This window comes from Bos mutus, chromosome 28 (assembly GCF_027580195.1).
Source record: "Bos mutus isolate GX-2022 chromosome 28, NWIPB_WYAK_1.1, whole genome shotgun sequence".
Classification (NCBI taxonomy): domain Eukaryota; kingdom Metazoa; phylum Chordata; class Mammalia; order Artiodactyla; family Bovidae; genus Bos; species Bos mutus.
In genome coordinates, this window is record NC_091644.1 from 25,996,550 (window position 1) to 26,019,992 (window position 23,443).

The following is a 23,443-nucleotide window of genomic DNA, read 5'->3' on the forward strand; positions in this document are numbered from 1 at the left end:
TTGTGCCAAGAATTACAGTCACAGGGTAAATAACCTTGTTTTCTCCTTCATCAGTGGCTGCTACCAAACCCCGCTCTTGGAATGTGGCCAACAGTCTGTCTGGTGGAGGGCGCTGCTAATTAGAGAGAGACCATAAACCTCTCTGTCAAAGAGGGCATATGACCTTCCCTTCAAGTCTAAACAATAAAGCTGGCGAACTGCAGACTGCACTCTCTCGCGGGCTGCCCTGCGGATTCCCTAAATAGGAACAGGATGAAGGCCAGGCTTAAGAGGTTACCATAGCTCTGCTCTCACACTTTGAGGAATCGGTCACTCCACTTCCCAGTATAACTTGTTTCAATTACTCTCGACAATCTATTTAGAGGAGAGCAGCTTGCAGAGAGAACTCATTGTCTAATCTAAATGAGGAAGCAATTATTACTTGCTGCAGTCTAATGTGCTTTGAGACTGTCAGGTCAAATATCAACCAGATTTCATATAACCTTACTTTGCACTTGGGAAGATATATATCCTTTTAAAGACAATTATGTATGCTTGTTTTCTGAATCCCCCCCCCTCTTTTATTCTAATAAGTTTACAAAATTAAGGTTCCCCCCTCTTCAATAGTCTTTTCTAATTTTAGGATTTATTCTAAGGTAAACAACCACAGCCTCTTCCCTACGTTGCTTAATGTTAAATTACACTTTAAAAACTTTGGCTTTTTAAATGGGTTATCTTCTCAGTTCAGTTCAGTCGCTCAGTCCTGTCCGACTCTTCGCAACCCCTTCTCAGAATAAACAAAATAAAGAGTTCCCCGAATCTTCCTTTCTTTGTCTAATTTCCCTCCCTGGGAGTCCCCTGCAAGCTTTACTTTTATACAAGGTGTTGTAAACTAAAAATACTCAGTTCCACTTTCCTAGAACATAGGGAAACGGTTGCCTGCTGTATATCCCACTGTACTTGCTTTTACTGAAAAGACTGAAGTTCATCTCTTGTGTAAAAAGTCATTTGGCCCTTTTCTGTTTTATTAGTTAAAACCTAGTATGGATCAACACGAAAATTCTTGTTGTGAACAGAGCACATAAAAGGCTTTACAAGGTGTGGTTTGAAGAGAGAAAGTGGTGGAGCAAATGCTGGTGGGAAGGTGAGGAAGGAAAGCACTTCCTGAGTGGATACTCCTCCCAGCTGAGCCACATCCTCTCTTCAGATCACTTCCTGTTTGTCTCAGCCAATAATTGATAGTAAATGTGGTCTTTTTCCTATTCAATTCAAAAGCATCCTTTCTCTCCTTACCAGTTACCCTAAGAGTCAAATCTACTATTAACTACATGTTACTCAAAAACTTCAATCCATTATAATCTTTTGATAATGTGAGATTTTTATCTAATGCAGAAATGGTAAGAACCATTTCTACCTTAGCTGTTTAAGTATTCTGTGATAGCCAGGATAACCAAGTATAATGGAATTAACAACACAAGAATCTGGAGCTACAATTATTGTGCTTGGGTTAGATCACTGTTGAGTCTTGGTTTCCCTATCTGTAAAACAGACATACTTCCCAAAGTGTGGAAACAAATGATATATAAATCTTATTTATCACAATCTAATACACAGGGCATCACAAGCCTCATGAGGCAAAATTTCCCTCTTTCAAATAAAGCATGTGCTGCAACATTCCCTTTCTTTGTAAGATAAAATAACAAAATGCAAGATTCGGGAGTTTTATATGTTGAATCGGACAAACAACTTTATATTTTAGGGTAAATAGAGTTTCCTTTGGAACTTAATATTAAGGATACTATGATGGTTAATTTTATGTGTCAATGGATACATCACTGCACTCGGACATTTGCTCAAGGATTGGTCTAGATGTTCCTGTGAAGGTATTTTTTAGATGAGATTAACACTTAAATCAGTAGACCTCAAGTAAAGCATGTTATCCTTCATAGTGTTGGTGGCCCTCATCCAGCTAGCTGAAGGCCTTCAGAGAGAATTCTACCTGCAGAATGCCTTTGGACTGGAGTTGCAACATCAACTCTTTCCTTGGTTTCTAGTCAGCCATCCTGCCCTGCAGATTTTGAACTTGCCAACTTCCACAATTACATGAACCACTCCCTTAAAATCTCTCTCTCTCTCTCTCTCTATATATATATATTTAGGTTGGCCAAGAAATTAATTTGGGTTTTTCCATAAGATCTTTCAGGAAAACCCAAAGGAACTTTTTGGCCAGCCCAATGCATATAGATATGCACACACATATTACTGTTACTGAAAGAGTTTGTGGGGTCTGGTTGCTTGCTGCCTGAAAGCCAGAAAACAGGCCAGGCTGGTAGAAAGGAAAGTTCGCTTTATTTCAGATGTGGGCAGCTGGGTGGGTGGTGGGCATTTGTCCAGAGGCCCACTTTTGCCCCCAACCCCTCCCTGACAAGCAGGGGATGAGAGCTGTTATAGAGGGGGGTGGTAGTGGGGTGGTGGTGGTGGGTGGGTGGGGAGAGCTACATGCAGAAACAGCACAGTCTTCTCTAACAGTCATATTCAGATTGGTCATCGTTGGTCTGACCAGCATCATCTTGGTTGTTTTAGGTAGTTAATCTTCAGTTCCAGGGTCCGTTTGTTCGCATTTCTTTGTGGCCAGTTCTTGGAACTGTGGCAGCTCATGTCCTGGGTACAGTCTAGTCATCATGTAGTTAACATATTTCACCTGGGGTTTCAGTGTCTCTAAGACAGCTCACAGGATATGGCTCAGAATATTATCTATAGCCCTTGAGAAAGAACTAAACGTCCTTGGCCATGCTTAGTGACTACATTCTTACTATTTAGTCTCCTTTGACTGTTTTCCTTTGTTTCCACATTTCTCACTTCTCTGATTAAACGTATTCTTTGACTAAAGTTGCCCACAGACAAAAGGCAGGCAGAGGATGTGGTGGGGGTGCAAGGACCATAGGCTCCTGCTCCAGTTCACTACTGGTTTCATTTCTCGGAGAACTCTGATCAATAGATACCAACTGTTGACTCCTGGCACCACCAGGATCTGTTACAGCACTCAAATTTAAAGTAACAAGTTAAGTCTAACATTTTTGAGGAAGAAAAAAATCCCCACATTTATTCCAAACTCTTTCATAATACATTGAGATAGCACTGTCAAACACATTATAAATCAGTCAGATACTCTAACCTGACTTCATTGACTCTTCTCACTCACCTTTTCTAAATTTCAGCATTAAACAATGCTTAGAAGAGAAAAACTTCTCTTCCAAGGCTGATGTGCAAAACTATCTGTTCCTGCTCTTTACCTTCCTTCTCTCTTCACAAACTTCTCTGTAATTCTCAAAGATACAGTTGAAAAGATAAGACACTGTGACAGTTCTATGGAACTCAAGGTTAAAAGTCACCTTGAAAAATTTGCAAGGCTACATACAAAAAATGTAGTAAAGTTTCAAGAAATGCTGCCTTAAATAAAAGTTATGCCCTGAGTACTCCAGGTGAGAGATGATGATGACTTAAACTAGGGAAAATGAAGGGGAGGTGAGTTTAATGGTCACATTCAATATATATTTTGAGACAGTCAAAATAACTTACTAATGTATCAGTTGTAAGAGGTAAGGGAAAGAAGAGAACCAAGAATTTAAAAAACAAAAACTAAACACCAAAACCTGCTTTGAGAGAAACCAAAGTACTCAATAGTCTAAGATAAATTAAAGCATAAATAATACTCAATCCAAACATTTGGTAACAGTGAATTTGTTATTTTTAAAGCAAGAATTATTGTCCTTAAATTAACTGTTATGCTATCCTACTTGGATAGAGGCATTGTGCAGAAACACAACAGAGCTACCATTCACAACAGACACTCAAGGAATATTTATGAATGAAAAAAACTATGCTAATTTGATTTGCATATAGTGCCAAAATACCATATATATATTTTTTTATTCTTTCCCCTTGTCCTTAACTAGGATACTTTTCCTGTTTTTTTGGACACAGTATCTATCCTACACTTATGGACCGTTATCAATCTTGTGCTTTAAAATTTCAATTCAAAGCATCATCTTATAAAAAGCAATTTAAAAAACACTACCAAAAACAGACCATAAGGAGAGTGTTTCAAGGATAAAATATTGATGGGTAGGTAAAAGGGCAGAATGTTTTTCAGAGAACAATGAATCAGTCTGACATGATTTTTGTTCCATGAATCTCTTTTTTAAGAACAGTGAACTACTAAAAAGGAGAATAAAACACTGACAAAAATGCTGCAATTTATATAGTCATTGTGTTCTTTGAATTTTTATTTAAATTTCCGACTTCTTTGGATCATCACAAGGATATATATTCTAATAAAAACGAAAATATAACTCCATTTGGAAATACTTGAACACATCATATATCATAATGAAGTAACACAAAGAAACTTTCTTAAACACAGGCTTTCTCTCTAAAGCTTAAATGTGAGGCAGACAGACATCTGATTTTAAAACAGATGGAACCCTAGAACATGTCCAGGATACATAAAATGGAATTTTGTGTTATATTTTGTGTCTGAGACAGCTAACAATATAAATCTATGACTAGGGTTTCTGTACGAGTTGTTTTTTCCCATCTTCTTTTTCTAACATCCAAATTTTAGTTATTTCTTTTGTAATTCTATGGATGAACATTCTAGAATGTATGATTTTTTCCAGTTAGACACACATATGTAGTTTTATTTTCTACTGTAAGTTATTACAAGATATTGAATACAGCTCCATGTACCATACAGTAAGTTCTTCTGCTTCTCTATTTTATGCACAGTAGTTTGTATCTGTTAATCCCATATTCCTAATCTACGTCCCCCCTTTCCCCTTTGGGAACCATAAACTTGTTTTCTAGGTCTGTGAGTTTGCTTCTGTTTTGAATATAGACTCATTTGTATTACTTTTTGGATTCTGCCTATGAGTGATATCATACAATATTCAGCTTTCCCTGACCTAGTATGACATTCTCTAGATCCATCCATATTGTTGCAAATGGCAATATTTCAAAGAATGTATATGATTTGCATAATTTGCTCTATGATTTGTAATCTTAAGTGTGTGCATATATTGTCTATTATTTAATCAAGACACACTCAGTAATAAATAATATCATTTCATGCAACCTAACATATACACTTGACAGATACAGAAAAAAAATACAAGTTATCACTATCACTAGTAAAACGAGTTTATTTTATATTAAAGTTTTCAAAAAACACATTTGTAAAATTATCCTTATACTGGGCCTAAAGATAGCTTTTACAAAGAGATTAAAACTTGCAAAACTGCTTTCTCTTAACTATTGAAGTACATAGATTTAAAAGGTGTTATAGAAGAAAATGTTAATTCATGGTCAATGTTTAAAGGGTTAATATACATTAAATCTGTAGGAAACTACCAAAAGAATAATCTTAAAAACATTAAGAGAGTAAAAGTTGTACTTTCCTTTCAGAAAGCTTTATTCTTAAGTGATGTTTACTAAGAAACACACACTACATAACACAATAACCTTTTCAAAATTTACCAAATTGCTTTGTAAATGAATCAACTTACACAGAAGAAAACATAGGAAATTGCTTTTCAGTACATATTAACTTATTTTCCTGATAAAAGAAAATCAAAATAAAAATTTAGCCCATTCCAATTAAAAATACAAATTACTAATATTTAAGATAGTGTTGTATTATTTTTAATAACACAAAAGTTCAAGCATTCCAGAGTACAAACTGTGTTATTCCAAAAAAAAGAGAAAAACTCTTTATCTAACCAATGTTTACAGAAATTTGGAATATTTACATACCTTATAACACTGTAGAAATCTTTGGTGGTGACATATGGATTAAGTTCCCTGAAAACACTTTAATAATTTTATTCCATCAATCTGTATAGTCAAGTATTTAAAACTGGTAATGCTGGCAACATCATTTTCTATCCAAATCCACATACATATAGTGAAGTGTGTGGAGGGAATCTTATGCAGGGATTATGTGGGTTTAAATAATTACTTAGCAATAAGGCTTATTTCTGGCTCATTTTTACACCAGAAAAAAAAAATATAGTAAACTAAAGAACAGATCAATTCTTCCTTCTAAACAAACCCTGGAAATAGTTAATATTCATGAACAAGTTGAATGACAATAAACTGAGACACCAGGTACAGTTTCTGGATAAACTTTTATAGCTACCAAAATAGTGCCCTAAAGGCTTGTGCAGCATCTAATGCCCATTCACCAAATGGTGGTGGTGGGGTGCAAGGCACTGTGGTCTAGGGATAAACACACCTCTTTTATAAGCATTAGATTTAAAAGCAGAGAAACAAAAAAATGACCTGTTCCACCTTAAAAGAAAAAAAAAGTACAAGTTTATTATACAAAATTCAAATGAAAGCATGCTAAAACACACAGAAGAGAAAAGAAGCAAAATATAAGAAATGAAAGGACAGAAAGGAAATGACAGAACAGCGAAATGACATTGACTGTATGTAAGGTTATAACAAACGTATGAGAGGAAGCCTTGAGATATGATTAAATAGAAGGATTTGCATTATCTCTTTGAAACTAGTGTTGCTCTTGGTTAAACGTTTTGACTCTAGAAGTGTAGAGGGATAAATAATTCCTCCAATTTAGGACAGTATTTGTGAGTTTACGATAATTAAAGCATAGGTGTAATACTGAAAAGTGAAAGTGAAAGTGAAGTCGCTTAGTTGTGTCCGACGCCGTGGACTGTATCCCACCAGGCTCCTCCGTCCATGGGATTTTCCAGGCAAGAGTACTGGAGTGGGTTGCCATTCCCTTCTCCAGGGGATCTTCCCAACCCAGTGCAGGGATCGAACCCGGGTCTCCTGCACTGTAGACAGACTGAAATTAGACTTAAATAAAATAAAGTGGTGCAAATCGGCCCCCAAAAGTAATGTTTTTGATACAAAGTCACTTACATGACCTTGTTAGGCAATTTGAGATGACACTGCCCTAGTGTAGGAAAGGTAAGCAAGGCACATGTAGCATTTATATTGGGAAGTCAAGTGTTCTAGGCAATCTACGTTAAACTCTCTTCCAGAGTTTATAACCAGAATTCATAGGAATTTTGAATTAGTCAAAGTTAAAATAGATGAAGATACTCAGAATTAAACTTTGGGGGAAAATAAATTTAATGAAGTTTTACATGGTATTACTTATTGAGAATGTGAGATAATCTGGAAGACATTTTAAGACTTGCATGATGAGAAATGTATGAATTATAGTAAGGTACTCCTGAGTAAACATTCTGTTCTTTACCAACACTCAGAGTGGGTCATGAATATACACTCCCAGCTGGCTTCATTTCTTGAAAGGCAGAAAGGTCAAAGATCTCACAAATCTCTCATTGTTTTTTTTTTTTTTCTTTTGGGTACACAGAATAATCAAGTAAATTATATGAAAGAGTATAATCATACAGATTTGTATAATGATACAATTTTGATTACTGGTTACTAAAACCATCATCAGAAATATACTGACTTGGGGTTCATAATGCATAGTTATCTATGCCTAAAAAGCTTCAAAGTTTGGTAACTCAAAATCTCTTGGATTAAAAACATGATATTTTTCTAAAATCTATTCTAATAACTTCTAATATGTAAGATTAACAACATTTGTATTTTGCATTGGCATGGATCTTCAGGAAATTATCTCAGCCAGAAGTGAAATGATTCAAATGGGTAAAGTCAATGCCAGATTTAATAAATCAGCAGCCCGTGTCAGTGCCAAGCTTGTGAATAGATTGGCTGTTGGTTAATTTCATGAATTAGAAGATATCTACGTGCTATACTGGTCTCTGATTCCATTTCGCAAAAGCTACCATTTTTAAAAGCTGAAAATGAAACCACTGTTAACAAAAACATGCTAAGTTCAGCTACAATGTAGAACTAAATATGGGAAGCTGGTAAATTTTAAAGAACTTATCTGTATGAAAGATATGTAGAAATAGTTGAAAATGAACAATGAGCTCTATTTTTTATTATTAAAATTAAATGAATATAACTAATGAAACCCATAGGAAAAGAGATGATATAATTCAAGGCATAAATTTGACAAGTCAGAATATGACAAATAACAGTCAAGACAGTCAAGACAGTGTTAATAAAGACAAGACAGTCAAGACAGTGTTAATAAAACTTAAATGTATAGTTGTAAAATAAGTAAACAATTTTCAAGTGTGCAAAACTAGTCAGGAATGAAAGTGCTGTGTAGATACCTGGTTTTCAAATAGTTGTCTTGAAAACTTTCAGTTGATGGTGGGAAAAGTAGAAGTATTAACAAAGTAAAAATTTGAGGACTACATAAAACATATTTTATCTTATATTATACCCTCGTTCTGTCACTGCTGGATCAGAGGCCTATTAAATACTATCCTCATGTGATAGTTACAACAGAAATGGAGGTAAACACAAGATCACAAAGGCTGATGCTGCTCGAACCATCTTTCAAGTACACTGTGAATCTGGGTTTCACCTTGTATCCCAGGCACTTAGTGTTTTGAAGAATCTGACAACAGATAACACAATTTTCTTTATTTCTGATATATCTATCTACTTTTGCATAACTACCTTTAGTAGTCAAGATTTGGAAGTAGTTGTTAAAGAAAAACTATTTAAATTGACGAAAGTAAACCCTATCACCACCACAATTTAAAGCATGGTTTTAATGGATAAATCCTGAATATATGATGTTAGAAAAACAAGTTGATGTATTAGCATAATTTGACTTGGGATACTTGATATGTAGATGGCTAAAAATACACTTGTGGTCTCTTCTTTACTTTGTATTTTAGTGACCCATACCGCACCTGAAAAGAGAAATGTGTTATCATTATGAGTCAGATTTTGAAATTAGATAGGACTTCATAATCATCATAGTAATAATTTTTAAACTTTTCTGACGTAAAGAATCAACTGTCCTCTAAGCGTGCGCTCAAAAGACAGCACTATCTATATATTCCAAAATGTAATTGGTATTGTGTTAAATATGTGCACAGATTATTAACACTAGTGATAAATAAAAACATAAACTGTTATTATTTATACTTTATTTGGTACATGTCCATGAACGCTGCCCACAGTGATCTGAGGCCTTCATTGAAATCCTCCACTGCTTTCTGGGCACAAAGACAATATATTATTATGAATAAACTTTTACCGTTTAAATGCTATATAGATTTGGTTTAAAACAAAACTATGTACTTGATAGTGTTAGCTGCGTTCTTTATATATATGTGAGGGCTGGTACTGGGTACTCCCATCAATTGTCTGATTTTGTTTCGTGAGAATACTATTTTCCACTTATAGCGGAAGACTAGGAATTTATTATCATTTTCTAAATTGCCAGAGATCTTAATCCATCTGACCGGAATAAACAATTTTAAATACAACCCGTGCTGTATCATCCCAATCCTTCATTTAGGGATCATTAATATCCTAAATGAGCACGCAGCAGGGAAATCTCTTAATGCCAATCATTAGGAAAACAGCTCTGCGCTCCACTCACCTCTTTTCGGCCTTTCACGGTTTTCACAGATTTCATGCTTTGTGATCTTCGAAGCCCTTTGTGTGTTAACATCTCGTCATCTGAATATGGCCCCTCTGCTTCTTCGTCTGTTTTCTCATCCCCGTCTCTCAGTGGAATTCCGTAACCTAGATGAGTTGTGAAAATCAGCATGTTTTGGTAAAAGGATACCAGTCAGCACCGCCTCTTCACCCCGTCTGTCCGCAGTTCCCTGCAGTCTGCGTTTGTCGGCTTACTCCTTCCTTTTTTTCATCTGGAATGAGTTCCCTGCCCTTTGCTGTTGATCTTCACCCCTTGCACTAGTCTAGATGAGGCTCATTTCTTCCAGGAAGTTCCCCCTGGCAATTCCTATTTTTACTATGCATTTTTCAGAATAATTAAAAATATTTTTGAGTAGGTTAACAGTTATCTTGCTCAAAAATCAAAGAATATTAAATAGATACATAGTGAAAAGTCTCTTCCTGCCCTTTCTCCTTCTTGTGAATTCTAAACTACCTAAGCAATAATGCGTTTTGGTCTGTCATTTGTACCTGACTTTAATTAGGAACTTAGGGTCCTTTTGTCAAGTCCAGACATGGTAGAGTGCACTTAAGGAGTCATATAAGACCCAAAGGGAACAGAACTTTGGGCAAGATAAACTCACTGGGGGCAGGTGATAGAGAAGTTAAACCAACACTGTTGCAGCTGCTAAGATAAAATCCAGCCAGTCAGGCTACAGTAATTAGAAACACCACAGGCTATGATGACTGATGTTAGTTCAAAGAAAACAGCCAGCACCAGGAAGGTCAGTGAGAGATCATGTGGGTGTGCTAACAGGATGCTGTGTGTAGCCACGAGGACTTAACTTTGACCAGCAGGCAAATAACCAGGCAGCCAAGCTGGTTGTTGTCAGGAACTCTGAGAGCACCCTGAGAATGCGAAGCAGGGACAAGAATACTCCCTCCCATTCCTGAAGCAGTGATTCTCAAAGCTTATTAGAATTTCAATAAACTTATGCTAATGCACAAACTTACCAGCACATATTAGAGTCACCTGGAGAACCCACTGATACACACATTGCTGGGCCCGGGGTTGGGCTGAGAAATTACATTTCTAACAAGTTCCTGGGTGATGCTGACGGTACTAGTTCGGGGCCTACGCTTTGAGAACGACTGCTTGGATGGAGCAAGAGAGGGGCCTAAATCTAAGGCAACTGGGGAATAGTAAGTAGATTATAAAGACTGGGGTGAGGAAATTCCTTAGTGGTCCAATGGTTAGGATTCTGGGCTTTCACTGCCAAGGGCCCGGGTTCCACCCCTGGTCAGAGAACTAAGATCCCATAAGCCACAGGATGAGGTCAAAAAACAAGAAAAAAAGGACAGGAGTGAGTTTACAAGGCCCCATTATGTTTCAAATTCTACTTTAATAAAGGTAAGGAGCATAGCTACCTTCTTTGGGTGGTATCAGGCTCAGGTGGGGACAAAGATGCACTTCTTGCATGTGAAGCAAAGCACACTGAATGAACTGTTTATTCATCTGCTCTCACAGTGCATGAGTAACTTGAGCATCACTGAGCAGACTATGAAGAGTTGTGATTAAGCTTCCGGGTCTCATAATAAGATAAACATCTTTAATTACATATTAAGAGCAGACCACCAGGCTCCTCTGTCCCTGGGATTCTCTAGGCAAGAATACTGGAGTGGGTTGCCATTTCCTTCTCCATAATTATATATTAAGGAAGTCCAATTTTATGGTGCCAGACTTCTAGTCTAGAAATCAGGAGGGATTTGAAAGCAGAATCAGTCATTACATAGGCCAGGATCCTTTGCTTTCCTGCCGCAGTTGCAGGAAGTGTGTGCTAGGCAGAAGTGATAGCACATGCAAAGGCCCGGGGTCATGGGGAGGCATAACTTTGTGCAAGAGCTGTGAGGAGGCCAGTGTGGCCAGGAGAGGAAGTAGGGTCAGCAGTCCTGGGAAAACCCCCCTGGTGCAGTATTAAGTGGAAAAAATGTAAATGTAGAAACAAAGGAAGGAAAAACAAAAATGAAACCATAATATCTGTTGAAAGTGAGCTTTTAAGCGATTTTAAATTTCTTCATTTTTCTTTCTTAAAAAAATTGCCAAATTTTTATTTAAAAAATTTTATTACTTCAATATAAACCAGAAAAAAATTGTTTTAGATTGCCATTTCTAGATTCTTCTCTATTGCTGTTGCTTATATAATATTCCCAATCCCAATATAATAAAACTAAGGTAAAACACAGATGAAGGAATCAAGGAAAGAATCTGGAAACGACTGTGAACAAAAAGTTCCCTAAGGTAAAAGATGAGGCAAACATGGCCCTTGCGATTTTAATTACCTCTCATTTTATATAATTAGGAATTGGAATTTCACTCAAAATGATAATTTTATATATATTATATATATATATATATATATACACACACACACACACACAATCTTATTGTTTCCTAATTTCAACTAAAAATATCTTAGTTTTCTAATTATTGTTTCAGGAAAAGTGATAGATTGATTCATTATTGCACAAGTTTTAAAACTAATTTTTAAATTTAGATTTGTTTGTTTTTGGCTGCGCTGGGTCTTCGCTGCTTTCTCTGACTGCAGCAGAGCGGGGGCTCCTCTCTAGCTGTGGTGCATGGGCTTCTCACTGCAGCGGCTTCTCTTGCTGTGGCACATGAGCTTGGTTGACCCATGGCTTGTGGAATCTTCCCACAGCAAGGGTCAAACCCATGTCCCCTGCACTGGCAGGCAGATTCTTAGCTAACAGACCACCAGGGACGTCCCCACAAGTATTTTTAAAATACTACTATGTGTGAGGCAGTATACTAAGTTATGGGGGATACAATGTTAAAAAGACGTAACTGTCCTTTTCTATCCTGAGAAATACACAGTCCAGTAGAGGAGACAGAGTCGACTGTAATGAATGCTATAAATAGAAGACAAGGACAAGGTGCTACGGGAGCACACAGCAGAGGGAAGTGGGTTGTGAGAGAAGACTTCTTGTAGGAGGTGGTGGCCAAGCTGAATTCTGAAAGGCTCGTGATTCTATACACCCAGCACAGGAAGCAGTGGGATGCCAAGGCTGGGGAGCTAATACACCACATGCTGCTGAGTTAGGACTTCATCAGAGAACAAAGGGGAGAGGGCATTGAAGCATTTTAAGCAGGAGGGTGACATGATTAGGTTTTGGTTCTTTGTAAGAGTCTTCTTGCACTTTAGAGAATGAATCATAAGTGGATACTGGAAACAGGGAGGTTACTGCAGGACAACAAGTCAGAAATGATGGAGTCCAAGGATTGAGCAGGAAGTAGCCAAGCTTGGGATTTGTTAGGAGGTGAAGTTGACCAGCTTAATTTAGCAAGTTATTAAGACTAAACTGCATCAAAAAAAAAAGGAGTCAAATCAAATATCTTCACTAAAACATGCATTTTCTATTCCACTTAAAAGCCTGAAAATAAGCATTATGAAAATTCTGATGTGCATGGTGGAAATAGTATTAATCAGAGTTGTCCAAGAATTTTAAAGTCTTTGGGAGAGGAGAAGACCCGAGATTATGAGAAAAGCCCAAATCTAGATGCCCTATCTGAACAGGAACCCAGCGAGCTGGCTGAGCAGGTCTGCCAAGCCCAGGCAAGGTGAAGCTGGTGGGTGCCGCTGGTAAACAAAGGTGATGCTAGGGTCAGCCGTTTTCCATCATCAATCTAGACTGGACAAGGTCCTCAGAATGGTGCTGTCTATGCACATTCCTGAGGGGCAGTGACTAAGAACCTAAGAACGAGAAGTCTGTGTTGTCAGGGGCCCTGAGGCCTGAGGCTGCAGCTGTTGGGCCAGCTTCAACCCAGTGCTCTGTTGCCATTTTAGGAAACGAGCAAATGCTTATGCAGACTGACCAGGTTTTATTCATAGCTTGAACATCTTAGAATTGGTATATTTTAAGTCTCTCCTCCCTCCCACCCCTTTATAATAATAATAGCCAATACTGATCCAGCACTTAGCAAAGACCAGGCATGTTTGAAGCAGTTTCCACGTATTAATGTGAGTGCAGAAGCATGGAAGGTCTGACTTGGGAGAAGAAAGCCTTAGCTATCGTGTTGGAAGAAGCCCTGGATCCATGAGAGGAGAAATGAGTGAGCACCTTGCTACCTATTACTGTAGGAACTTGAGTGAGTCTTGCCTCTCTGGGCCTGTTTTCGTATCCGGTAAGGTGTTGAAGCAGGTGGGAGATGAACAGGTTACTATTAATACATGAATGCCAACCCTGAGCCAGTAGAGCTGTCTGGGTGCTATGCTGAGTGCGATTCTGAGCCAGCATGGGAAGTGCTGCAATCCATTAGCAACATCTGCCATGGGCACGAAGGGATGTCATCTACTGGCCTTCTTTGACTAAAGCACTTCTAAGGTCCCCTCCTGCTAAATTGTTTGAAGTTCTTGTTCCAGCCCAAGTGTCTCACTAAGTGTAGTCTCTTTATAAAGTAAAAAGACAGAGGATTAGATGAAAAACCTTGGATACTTCATTTCTGTCATTGAGTACCTGGTATTTGACAAGTAATTTAATCTCCTTAGGTCTCAGTTTATTCATCTACAAAATAAGGATAAAAATATTTAACCCGCATAGTCATCTTCAGGGTTAAATAAATATGTAAAGCATTGAAAACAAGACAAAACTCCCTTTATGTGCTTGTATATTGAAAATGAATACTGAAGCACTTTTAACTAATATGAGAGCAGCAGCTTCTTTGCAGAAAAAATATTTCCACTTATGAGAACGTGGTGTTCTTTCTAAGGAAGTGAACATCATGTTCAAGGTGTCTATTTTCTTACAAAAAAGCATTTGGAGGTAGCTCTTTTTCCCATAGTGACAACATGTGAACCAGAATAACTTCATCAAAGCAAGACTTCTCTTGATCAGCCAACCTCAAACTGCTCAGAGCAAGCCATTTAGCTTTTAAGAGGGAACTACTTTTTCAAATAGTTGAATTTGCTTGTGTTCTGAGATAAATGTATTGATTACATGAACTAGTAAACAGACTTATGTAAATATAATTGTAAATGTAATTCCCACACTGAAAAACTTACCAACTTGCTTTCTTTCTTGGGGAATTTTAGAAGTAAATAAAATAGAAAAAAATTCAAGATATAAGAAAATGAATACCTTAATTAAAGGAGATGAAGAGTTGTTTTATTTCTGATTTTAAGAATAATGGGTTAATTAAAAAAAAGTCACTAGAAGCCCACAACTCAGAGCTAAATGCTTTAACATTTTCATAATACCTTTTCAGACTGTCTTCTACATACATAAATCTTAAAAATAAATTTACATATATTAATCCATTTCATCCATCTGTCTATTGTGCCTCTATGGTACAGGATCATAACAAACACACTATTTCATTATTGTTGTTTTTCCCTCTCAATCTGGATATGTTTTCATGTCAGTAAGTATCAATATAAACTGACATTATAATTTTTCACTGCTAATAGCCGCCCTTTTGCTTAACCATTCTCTTAGGAGTTTGGTTTGTTCCAATATTTTGTTACTATAAACATCAATAAAATGAACATTCATATATCTTTGTACCTATGTCTTTGAACACTTGCCTGATTATTTCTTTATGACTATTCCTAGAAGTTTCTTGCTGAGTTAGAGAATACATTTTGAAAACTGTTACTAGACTGTCATCCAAAAAGATTGTTATACATTAAACATTCATAAAAAGTGTATGAGAATGTTTGTTTCCCAACTTTCTGGTTATTTTAATTCACGGTTTAAAATTTAACAGAAGAGCTACTTAGCACCTTGTTATCTTAAAATATTTTAGTCACAGCATTTTAAATTTAATAGATGGATCCCATAAAAATGGTGTCATGGATTTTCAAGTTTATAATCCTGTTTTCATTTAAATAATTGGAATATAGTTCTTAACCAATTTTAAGGTATAATTATGAATCAACTACTGATAAACGACTCAGATTACTGGTCCAAATCAGCAAAATATATATAGCAGATCCCATATTCAAAGTCAGTACACCTAATTTTTTAAATGCCTATTAAGAAAATGCCTTATAATAGGAGCTACTTTTACATTATTAAAGTATTAAGGATGATGATTCAAGGTTCAAAGTTTACTCATTCTTAAAGGCATTAGTACCTTACTCAATGGCCAGTACTTAATTATTACTTCTTAGATAATAGCCACCAATTTTTGTAAGTTATTCTAGGGAGAACTTAGAAGAAATTTCATTATTCTTTCTTTATAAGAAGGAACTATTCTTTTCAAGTTGGTTTTAATTATAAAGAATGATTTTCATGTACTTCAAAACTTCTACTTGGAAAAAAAACAAAAAACAAAAAGATCCAAAAGCCCTGTACTTTATGGACCTAATAAGACATTAATAAGAAATGTCCTGAAGATCTTAGTTCTCAGTTGAGCCTTGAACTATAATTTTCTTTCATGTGAAAAAAAAAAAAAAAGACTACAAGAACCATGTCTTTTTGTTTGTGTGCATGTTTCTAAGACCACAATTTATTAAAGTTTTAGAACATATCAACCATGACATGCTTATAGTTTATATTAAAACAAGTGGGTTTTTGGTCTATAATTCATAATTTCAAGACATTTTTCCATTGGAGTAATCTTATTTTCAAACTGCTCTTTTGTCACTGCTTAAAACTTTTCATCTTATGGTTCAATATCCTTATTTGTTCACAGCACTTACAATAAAGAGGGTTTAAACCCTTCAGATGTCGCTACACAGTTTGAGTAACCAGAGTGGAGAGCGCAGGTCAGGACTAGTGCTGGTGGTAGATGACCACATTCACTGTCTAGAAATTCATGGCAGCACATGGGGCTATTGCTACTTTCTTAGTGGGATTCTCTCCAGAGTCAACAAAAGGCAAGCACTAGCCTTATTTAGAGAACAAAAACAAAAGCTTAAAGATAAATTTTAGTTCAGTTCAGTCGCTCAGTCGTGTCTTACTCTTTGTGACCCCATGGACTGCAGCACGCCAGGCTTCCCTGTCCATCACCAACTCCCGGAGCTTACTCAAACTCATGTCCATTGAGTCGGTGATGCCAAACTAAAGATAAATTTAGTTTACCCAAATTCAGACAGCTGGTACCCATCTTGACTCTGCTGCTAAGTCACTTCAGTCGTGTCTGACTCTGTGTGACCCCATAGACGGCAGCCCACCAGGCTTCCCCCGTCCCTGGGATTCTCCAGGCAAGAACACTGGAGTGGGTTGCCATTTCCTTCTCCAATCATCTTGACTCAAGATCCCAATTATGACAGAACAATATGAAAACAAAACAAGCACACCTGCTGCTTCACCGGAGCCTGGTTTACTTTTCTTTTTTGTTTCTGGGAGAGGTTGGTACGATCTTTGTCCCACAGGCTCATCACCTTGAATGGCTGTTAGGTCATGCATACTGAAACTTCGCAAACGTTCAGTTATTGCTCCTTGGCTCTGTTTAACAGAGAAGCGATAGATCCAAGAAAAAAGGTGCATTTAAAATACTTAATATGTTTGCATTTAACTTACCCCCAACATTTGATCATGAAGCTGATTCATTTCATAATGAAACCTTCAGAGAAGTTGAAAGACTTCTACAGTGGATACCCATATATCATTTATATTTTGCTGGATCTTGTTCATCACTAATTTACCATCTATCTAACCATCAATCACTTTTTAATGCATTTCAAAGCAAGTTGTAGACATCAGTACATTTCACTCCCAAACATTTCTGCTTTAACTTGAAAATGTAAAAAAAAAAAAAGGTATCAAGAGCTTATCCTGACTATAAACATCATCCATAATATTGCTCTCTCCTAGAACTAGCACTTTGAGGCTTATATTTATGATTCATAAGAACTTTTTTAAAGTAAAAGAGATGCTGTTTCAAAGCTAAGTCAAGTTAGGAATGGTAATGGCTCTACCTAGAACACCACAAAAAAAAATTTAAGAGCCCCAATCTTGAGTATGAAATGATATTCAGTTAATGAATTCACCATCTGGCAAAGCATATCTACTACTATAAAATATGACTTAAAGCTTTAACAATATGGCACTTAACACTAGGCACAAGTGGGTATTTAAAGTTAACTAAAATTGAGAGAAAGAAGAAATTCAGCTCCTTAATTGCACGAGCTACATTTCAATTGCTCACTAGCCACATGTGGCTAGTGACCGTGAGGTAGAGAGTATCTCCATCACTGCAGAATACTCAATGCTTTTCATCATTGCACAGCTTTGAAAGGAACATTTCTGAACTTTTCAGACATAACTACATTTCTTCCCGAAGTATAAAGCTTTGTAAAGAGAAAAAAATAATTTCTAAATTTACCCACTTTGAAAATTTGCATAGCATACAGATGACTCATTTCTTATTTATAGATGGATTAAAAATATTCTTCTAAAGGTTTTTTTACACTTATTATTTCTTCTTCCCACACATATGAATTTATGATTGCCTCTACTTATAATGGTACTGTAGAAACTCATCCATAATGGTTCATCTTTAAATTTCAAAGCCTAAGGCATTACAAACATCCCAATGTTACTGCTAATGTGTATTTTACATTGAAGAAAATTGTCTTGATTCATGAGTCTTGGATTAGCTACTCCTAGTGATACCCTATTATGTCAAACCTGAACACCATTTCCATACCCCACTTAAGCTTTGTAATTTCTACCATAGTCTCTGAATTATGAAAAAGCATAATTAAAGGGTCTAGTGAAAACTGAAAGTGTTAGTCGCTCAGTCGTGTCCGACCCTGCGACCATAGACTGTAGCCTGCCAGGCTCCTCTGTCCATGGAATTCATCAGGCAAGAATACTGGAGTGGGCTGCCATTCCTTTCTCCAGGGGATCTTCCCGACCCAGGTATCGAACCAGGGTCTCCTGATTGCAGATGGATTCTTTACTGTCTGAGCCACCAAAAGGATCTATATTCTCAATAAAAGTAGTTGGATTCCACATATCTTTAAACATTCTTGACAAGGTTTAATTTATTATACTCTCTTTTTATCAGACATCATTTATTTATTAAGTAGAGGATGACAAAAGACTCAGACACACGCTAAAAGGAAGTGACCAGTGCTCGTCTGAAACAGATGCCTTGTTTTTGCAGAACTGTCATTTTCTCTGTTCCAATCTTTGTAGTTCTGTGCCCTCTCAGCAATTCTTGACTTTTTTTGCCATTGCCAAACAGATGGTAATACACATCCATAATATCCTATATTCTTAACCCCCAAACCCTCCCACTCAAGAAAGTATATCTCAGCATGCAAATAAGTCAACGTGCTGTTGAATCAGTCTAGCTTTACATCATCCACAGACTTCAGAATCTTTAATGATTATCATCAACTAATTACTTAGGGTGTATCTCACAAATGAACTCACATTAATGTTAGTTCTGTGGCTGTGCTTTATATATTTTGCCTTCGGGGTAAGATTTTAAGAAAATAGAAGAGAGGGACAAATCTTAGGCTTCTTCCGTTCTCTGAGTTTACCTGGTATGGGGCTGATACTGAATATGTAATAAGTAAACTATTCTTTTTAAGCCTTTTTTTTTTCATTACTCATGACTGCTACAGAGTTCTCTATAGATAGCAGCATGTTTGAACGTAAACACTGGAGTTTATATGGAGAGGTTCAGTACCAAACCACAAGTATGGTCATGGGTATCTACAGGGCTAGATTACACCATTCACTAGGAGGTCGCTTCAGGTTTACATGAAAGGTGAGCAAGGACCGACACCGAGATGTGTGTGATCTGTATACAGTCAGGATTTTAATGCAGTTCTTGAGTAATCAGCCCTCTAGCCCTGGTATTATCAATCCTCAGAAAAAAAAAAAAAAAGGCCAGCTACCATATAGGGAAAAGCAAAAAGAGGCTGTGTACTTTCCTTGAGGACTCACAGCACTTCAACAGCCATTATCACGTTGAAAAATCATTTCTTTTCACTGTATGTTTTCTAATAACCCCAGAATAGAAATAACATGGGGGGGGGAAACTATTATACAACTGTGAACTTCAAAAATACTACATAAATTATAAGTATCGAATGTGACCACTTTAAAAGGAGAGGTGTCACTATAAAATAACTGCATTTAAAGGCAGAGCTATTCCCTCTAATTTTTATATATTCTGCACAAAAAGTCCATTAATAAGGGAATTATGTTTGCAATAAAATGTTAGGAGAAAATGCCTCCCCTCCACCTCAGAATTCTAAATTATGCAAAATATGGGTGCAAGTGTGCAGTATGGTTATAGTTAGACAGGGATAAATATTAAAAAAATTAAAACAGTATAATGTTTAGGCAGATGAGTGATTTCTATTTTTTTCAAAAATTTCTTTATATTACAAAATTAGTCATAGATGGTATAATGAAGTGTTTTTTTTTAATTGGAGGGTAATTGCTTTACAGTGTGTTGATTTCTGCTGTACAACAATGTGAATCAGCTATAAGTATACATATATCCCTCCATCTTGAACCTCCCTTCTATCACCCCCACATCCCAGAAGTCATCACAGAGGGTATAATGAAGTTTTAATTGTTAACATAATATACTATATGAATTTCTGACCTATTTCTTCATCATCTTTCCAGTATCTAAATCCCTTACTCCCATCATTAAAAGAAAAACTGTTTCTACATTTTGAGGGCACAAGCAGGAAATTATAGCCACTTATCAAAAACAATACTAAAAGGTATTTATATTTTGTTTAAATTAATAATGCTTGATTTATTTTCTTGCATTTGGTTTATACACTATTAAGCTAAAAAGTATAAGAAAAATGAAGACAGGTTCTAGTCTGTGGAGGAAAATATGTGTGGAAACAGCAGTCTTAGTAAGTTGGAAGGAGTTACTAACCACAAGGTAATTCTATATCCTGCATTTAGATCCTATTCGCTACAGAACTGTATATACACTGTGTATGTTAAATTTAGTCCTAAAAATCAAAGAGAAAATAACGAAAGGTTATGATGAGAAAACAAAAGTCAAAGTAATTAAAAAGTATTCTGTAGAACATTTTACATCATTAGACGAAGTGTTCCTGTCTTCAGGGAGCTCAGAGGCCTCAGGGTTTGAATTTAGATGAGCCCAGAACATCTATTTAAGAAACTAAGAATGTGGTAAGGTTGGCTGGGTGGGAGGGCTGGGTCCAAGCTCTGGAAAGAATGCTTTAGCCAAGAAGCAGCTTTCCCAGCTGGCCCCACACAGAAGCTCACTGATACCTGAAAATTTGCATGTCTACTCAAGTATCCAGGTCTATGGATGGCATCTGTAAAAACGGACCATGATGTATGACTAATTCTAACCTCTTTATACCCAACCATTCTGCTTTGTTTAAATATTTTGTTTCCTGGTTAAACATTATACTAATATTACTATGTTGTTGTTTAGCCATTCAGTTGTGTCCATGGACTTTTGCAACCCTATGGACGATAGCCTGCTAGGCCCCTCTGTCCATGGGATTTCCCAAGCAAGTATACTAGAGTAGGTTGCCATTTCCTACTCTAGGGGATCTTCCTGACCCAGGGATTGAACCCGCGTCTCCAGTATTGCAGGTGGATTCTTTACCGCTGAGCCACCAGGGCCATATTCTGTGTTAAATAAGAGGAATTTACTGTGCTTATCATCACCTTTGTATAAAATCTTCAACCTATCCTCAGAATTTTTAAATTAAGAATTAAAAAATATAATCAGCAATGCTTTGTAATCTTATAAGCATACCAGCAATTCCTTATGGAATAATTTTTAGGACACTGTTCAATAATGAGTAGTCATTAAGCTCTATTTCTTATTGATCCTTGACATACTACATTATAACTGAGAATAAGGGTAGTCTGCAGTTTTTAGGGAAATGCCTTGTCCTTATAGATAGTTAACACAATCTGATCAAGCCAAGAATGGAACTGACTGCATTTGCATTAAGTGAGTACTATATTTTCATGGTTTTAAGATTAAAGCAATATATATTTATTGAAGAATGTTTGTAACAGAGAAAAATGTAAAAGAGGATGATCTATAACCTAACACCTAAATTACCCGTACATATTTACATATCCTTTAAGCCTTTTCTGACTTACCATACTTTCACAGCAGGGCTTCTCGACCTCAGCATTAGTGCGATTTTGGTCTAATTTTTTTTGTGTTGGGAAGCCGTTCTGTAAGCAGCATACTTGTCCTCTCCCTAAGATGCCAGTAGCAGCGCCTCTGCCTCAGCTGTGACAACCCAAAATCTCTCCAGACATTACCAAAATTGCCCCCAGATGAGAACCGTCATTTTCGAGTAGGAGTTTTAGAAGTCAGTTTTTACCCCTTCATTTTATATGTAAGAACATGGATACTTGGAGAGATCAGTGCAGATGACTGCCCTAAATCTCATGGCTAATTAGGACAGAAGCAGGGCTAAAAAATGCTGACAACTCAACTGCTACAGAATTCAACTTTCATTATAACATCGTGCTTAGATTGCAAAGAAAAAAAAATACGATCTTTCTTCTCCATTGTCTAAAGAAGGGCTCTCTTTTTTTATACAGATGATACTAAGCAGCTGAATCTCCTCAAATTCTTTCACAAACAGAAAGCCATTAAAACAGACAGCAAGATGTCAGGATTTCTGACCTAACTGTCGTTATTTACAGTCAATAAGATTTCAGAAATTTTAACTGTAAGGCTCTCATTTCTGTGATAATTGATTTCTTTAAAAAATAATATCTGCTAAAGAATTCACCAAGAAAAGGCTGCTAGAGAAAATCCTAAGAGGCGCTTAATACGACTAACAGTTCTCTTCTTCCTCTGTCCTTCATTCAGCAGGAGTGTTGCTCGTCTGTACAAAAGCCGCCGGCATTTCCCATGTGAAAGCTATGGGACGCTGAACATCCTCAGCAAAATCCTTGAAGCTCCTTCATATGTTTGTGCTTTGCTCAGCCAAAATAAACTTGTACACTGACCTTGTGAACAGATGCCGGGTAATGAGGTCACAGAGCTGAGTAACATTTTCAGAAAATTGCTTTACGGTGTAATAAATGTTCTGATTAGATTCCTAGTTTCATCTTTAACATGCTCAGGTGGTTCAGCTTGGGAAGCCTAGCTGGGGGTATTGCCAGTCTTTAAAGGTCACACTGAGAGTTCAGTATTTTTAGTCTGAAAGATATTTTTAACAAACCATATATTGAAAAAAAAAAAAAAAAAAAAGTTTAATAATTCTCAAGTCTTACTATTAGCTTTCCTGCAGTTTCTCCTTAAAAACTTGACCTATTTCCTATTTCGGTTTCAATTTATTCTTCAGTAGGAAATGTCTGGTTCAGTGATTCTTCCATCACAGTCAGTGCCTTTCCTTGACATCTCTAGAGATGAAACTAATTTCCCCTACCTTAAAGCAGGCACAGTAAAACTTGAGGCAAATAGTGTTAACATTATGCTGTGTTCAGCATATTTAATGACCATCTCTAATGAATAAAATCCAGTATGGTTGATGCCAACATTCCTCTGCTCATTGGGAGAATGATGAGGGTTGCCTCATCATATCAAGTTCACTATACACAGTGAACTTGATAACAAAAGGATCACAAGATCACAAGCGAAAAGAGAGAATTCCAAAGTGAATTCAAGTTACAGTGGGTTTGTTTTGCAGTGGTAACTTAGATAATTTTTATGCTGTTTCTTGTCTTTGAAGTGGGGAAGTGGTTTTAATTTGTTAAATATATAAATAAAGACAAGCAATATATATCACAAAGAAGCTAAAGAAATATAGGTATGGGATCACTTTTATAGTCTTTCTACAAAAAGGTGTTTCAGTAAGATAATGCTTATTTTACCTTTTATTTATTTTTTTTGTCTGCACCCTGAGGCTTTGGGATCTTAGTTCCCTGACCAGGGACTGAACCCTGGCCCTTG

At 36.6% G+C, this 23,443-nt stretch overlaps 1 protein-coding gene across 2 annotated transcripts in view; it reads right to left on the reverse strand.

Moving 5' to 3' along the window:
* Nucleotides 1-5,153: 5,153 nt before the first annotated feature.
* REEP3 (receptor accessory protein 3) overlaps nucleotides 5,154-23,443 on the reverse strand; it is a 99,509-nt gene continuing 81,219 nt past the window's right edge. For both annotated transcript variants that reach the window (XM_070364926.1, XM_070364927.1), the window contains 3 exons: nucleotides 16,848-16,995; nucleotides 9,512-9,657; nucleotides 5,154-8,813 (listed from right to left, as the gene is read on the reverse strand). In XM_070364926.1, the coding sequence (XP_070221027.1) occupies nucleotides 8,757-8,813; nucleotides 9,512-9,657; nucleotides 16,848-16,995 (351 nt within the window). In that variant the 3' untranslated portion in view covers nucleotides 5,154-8,756. The remainder of the gene's footprint in view (nucleotides 8,814-9,511; nucleotides 9,658-16,847; nucleotides 16,996-23,443) is intronic.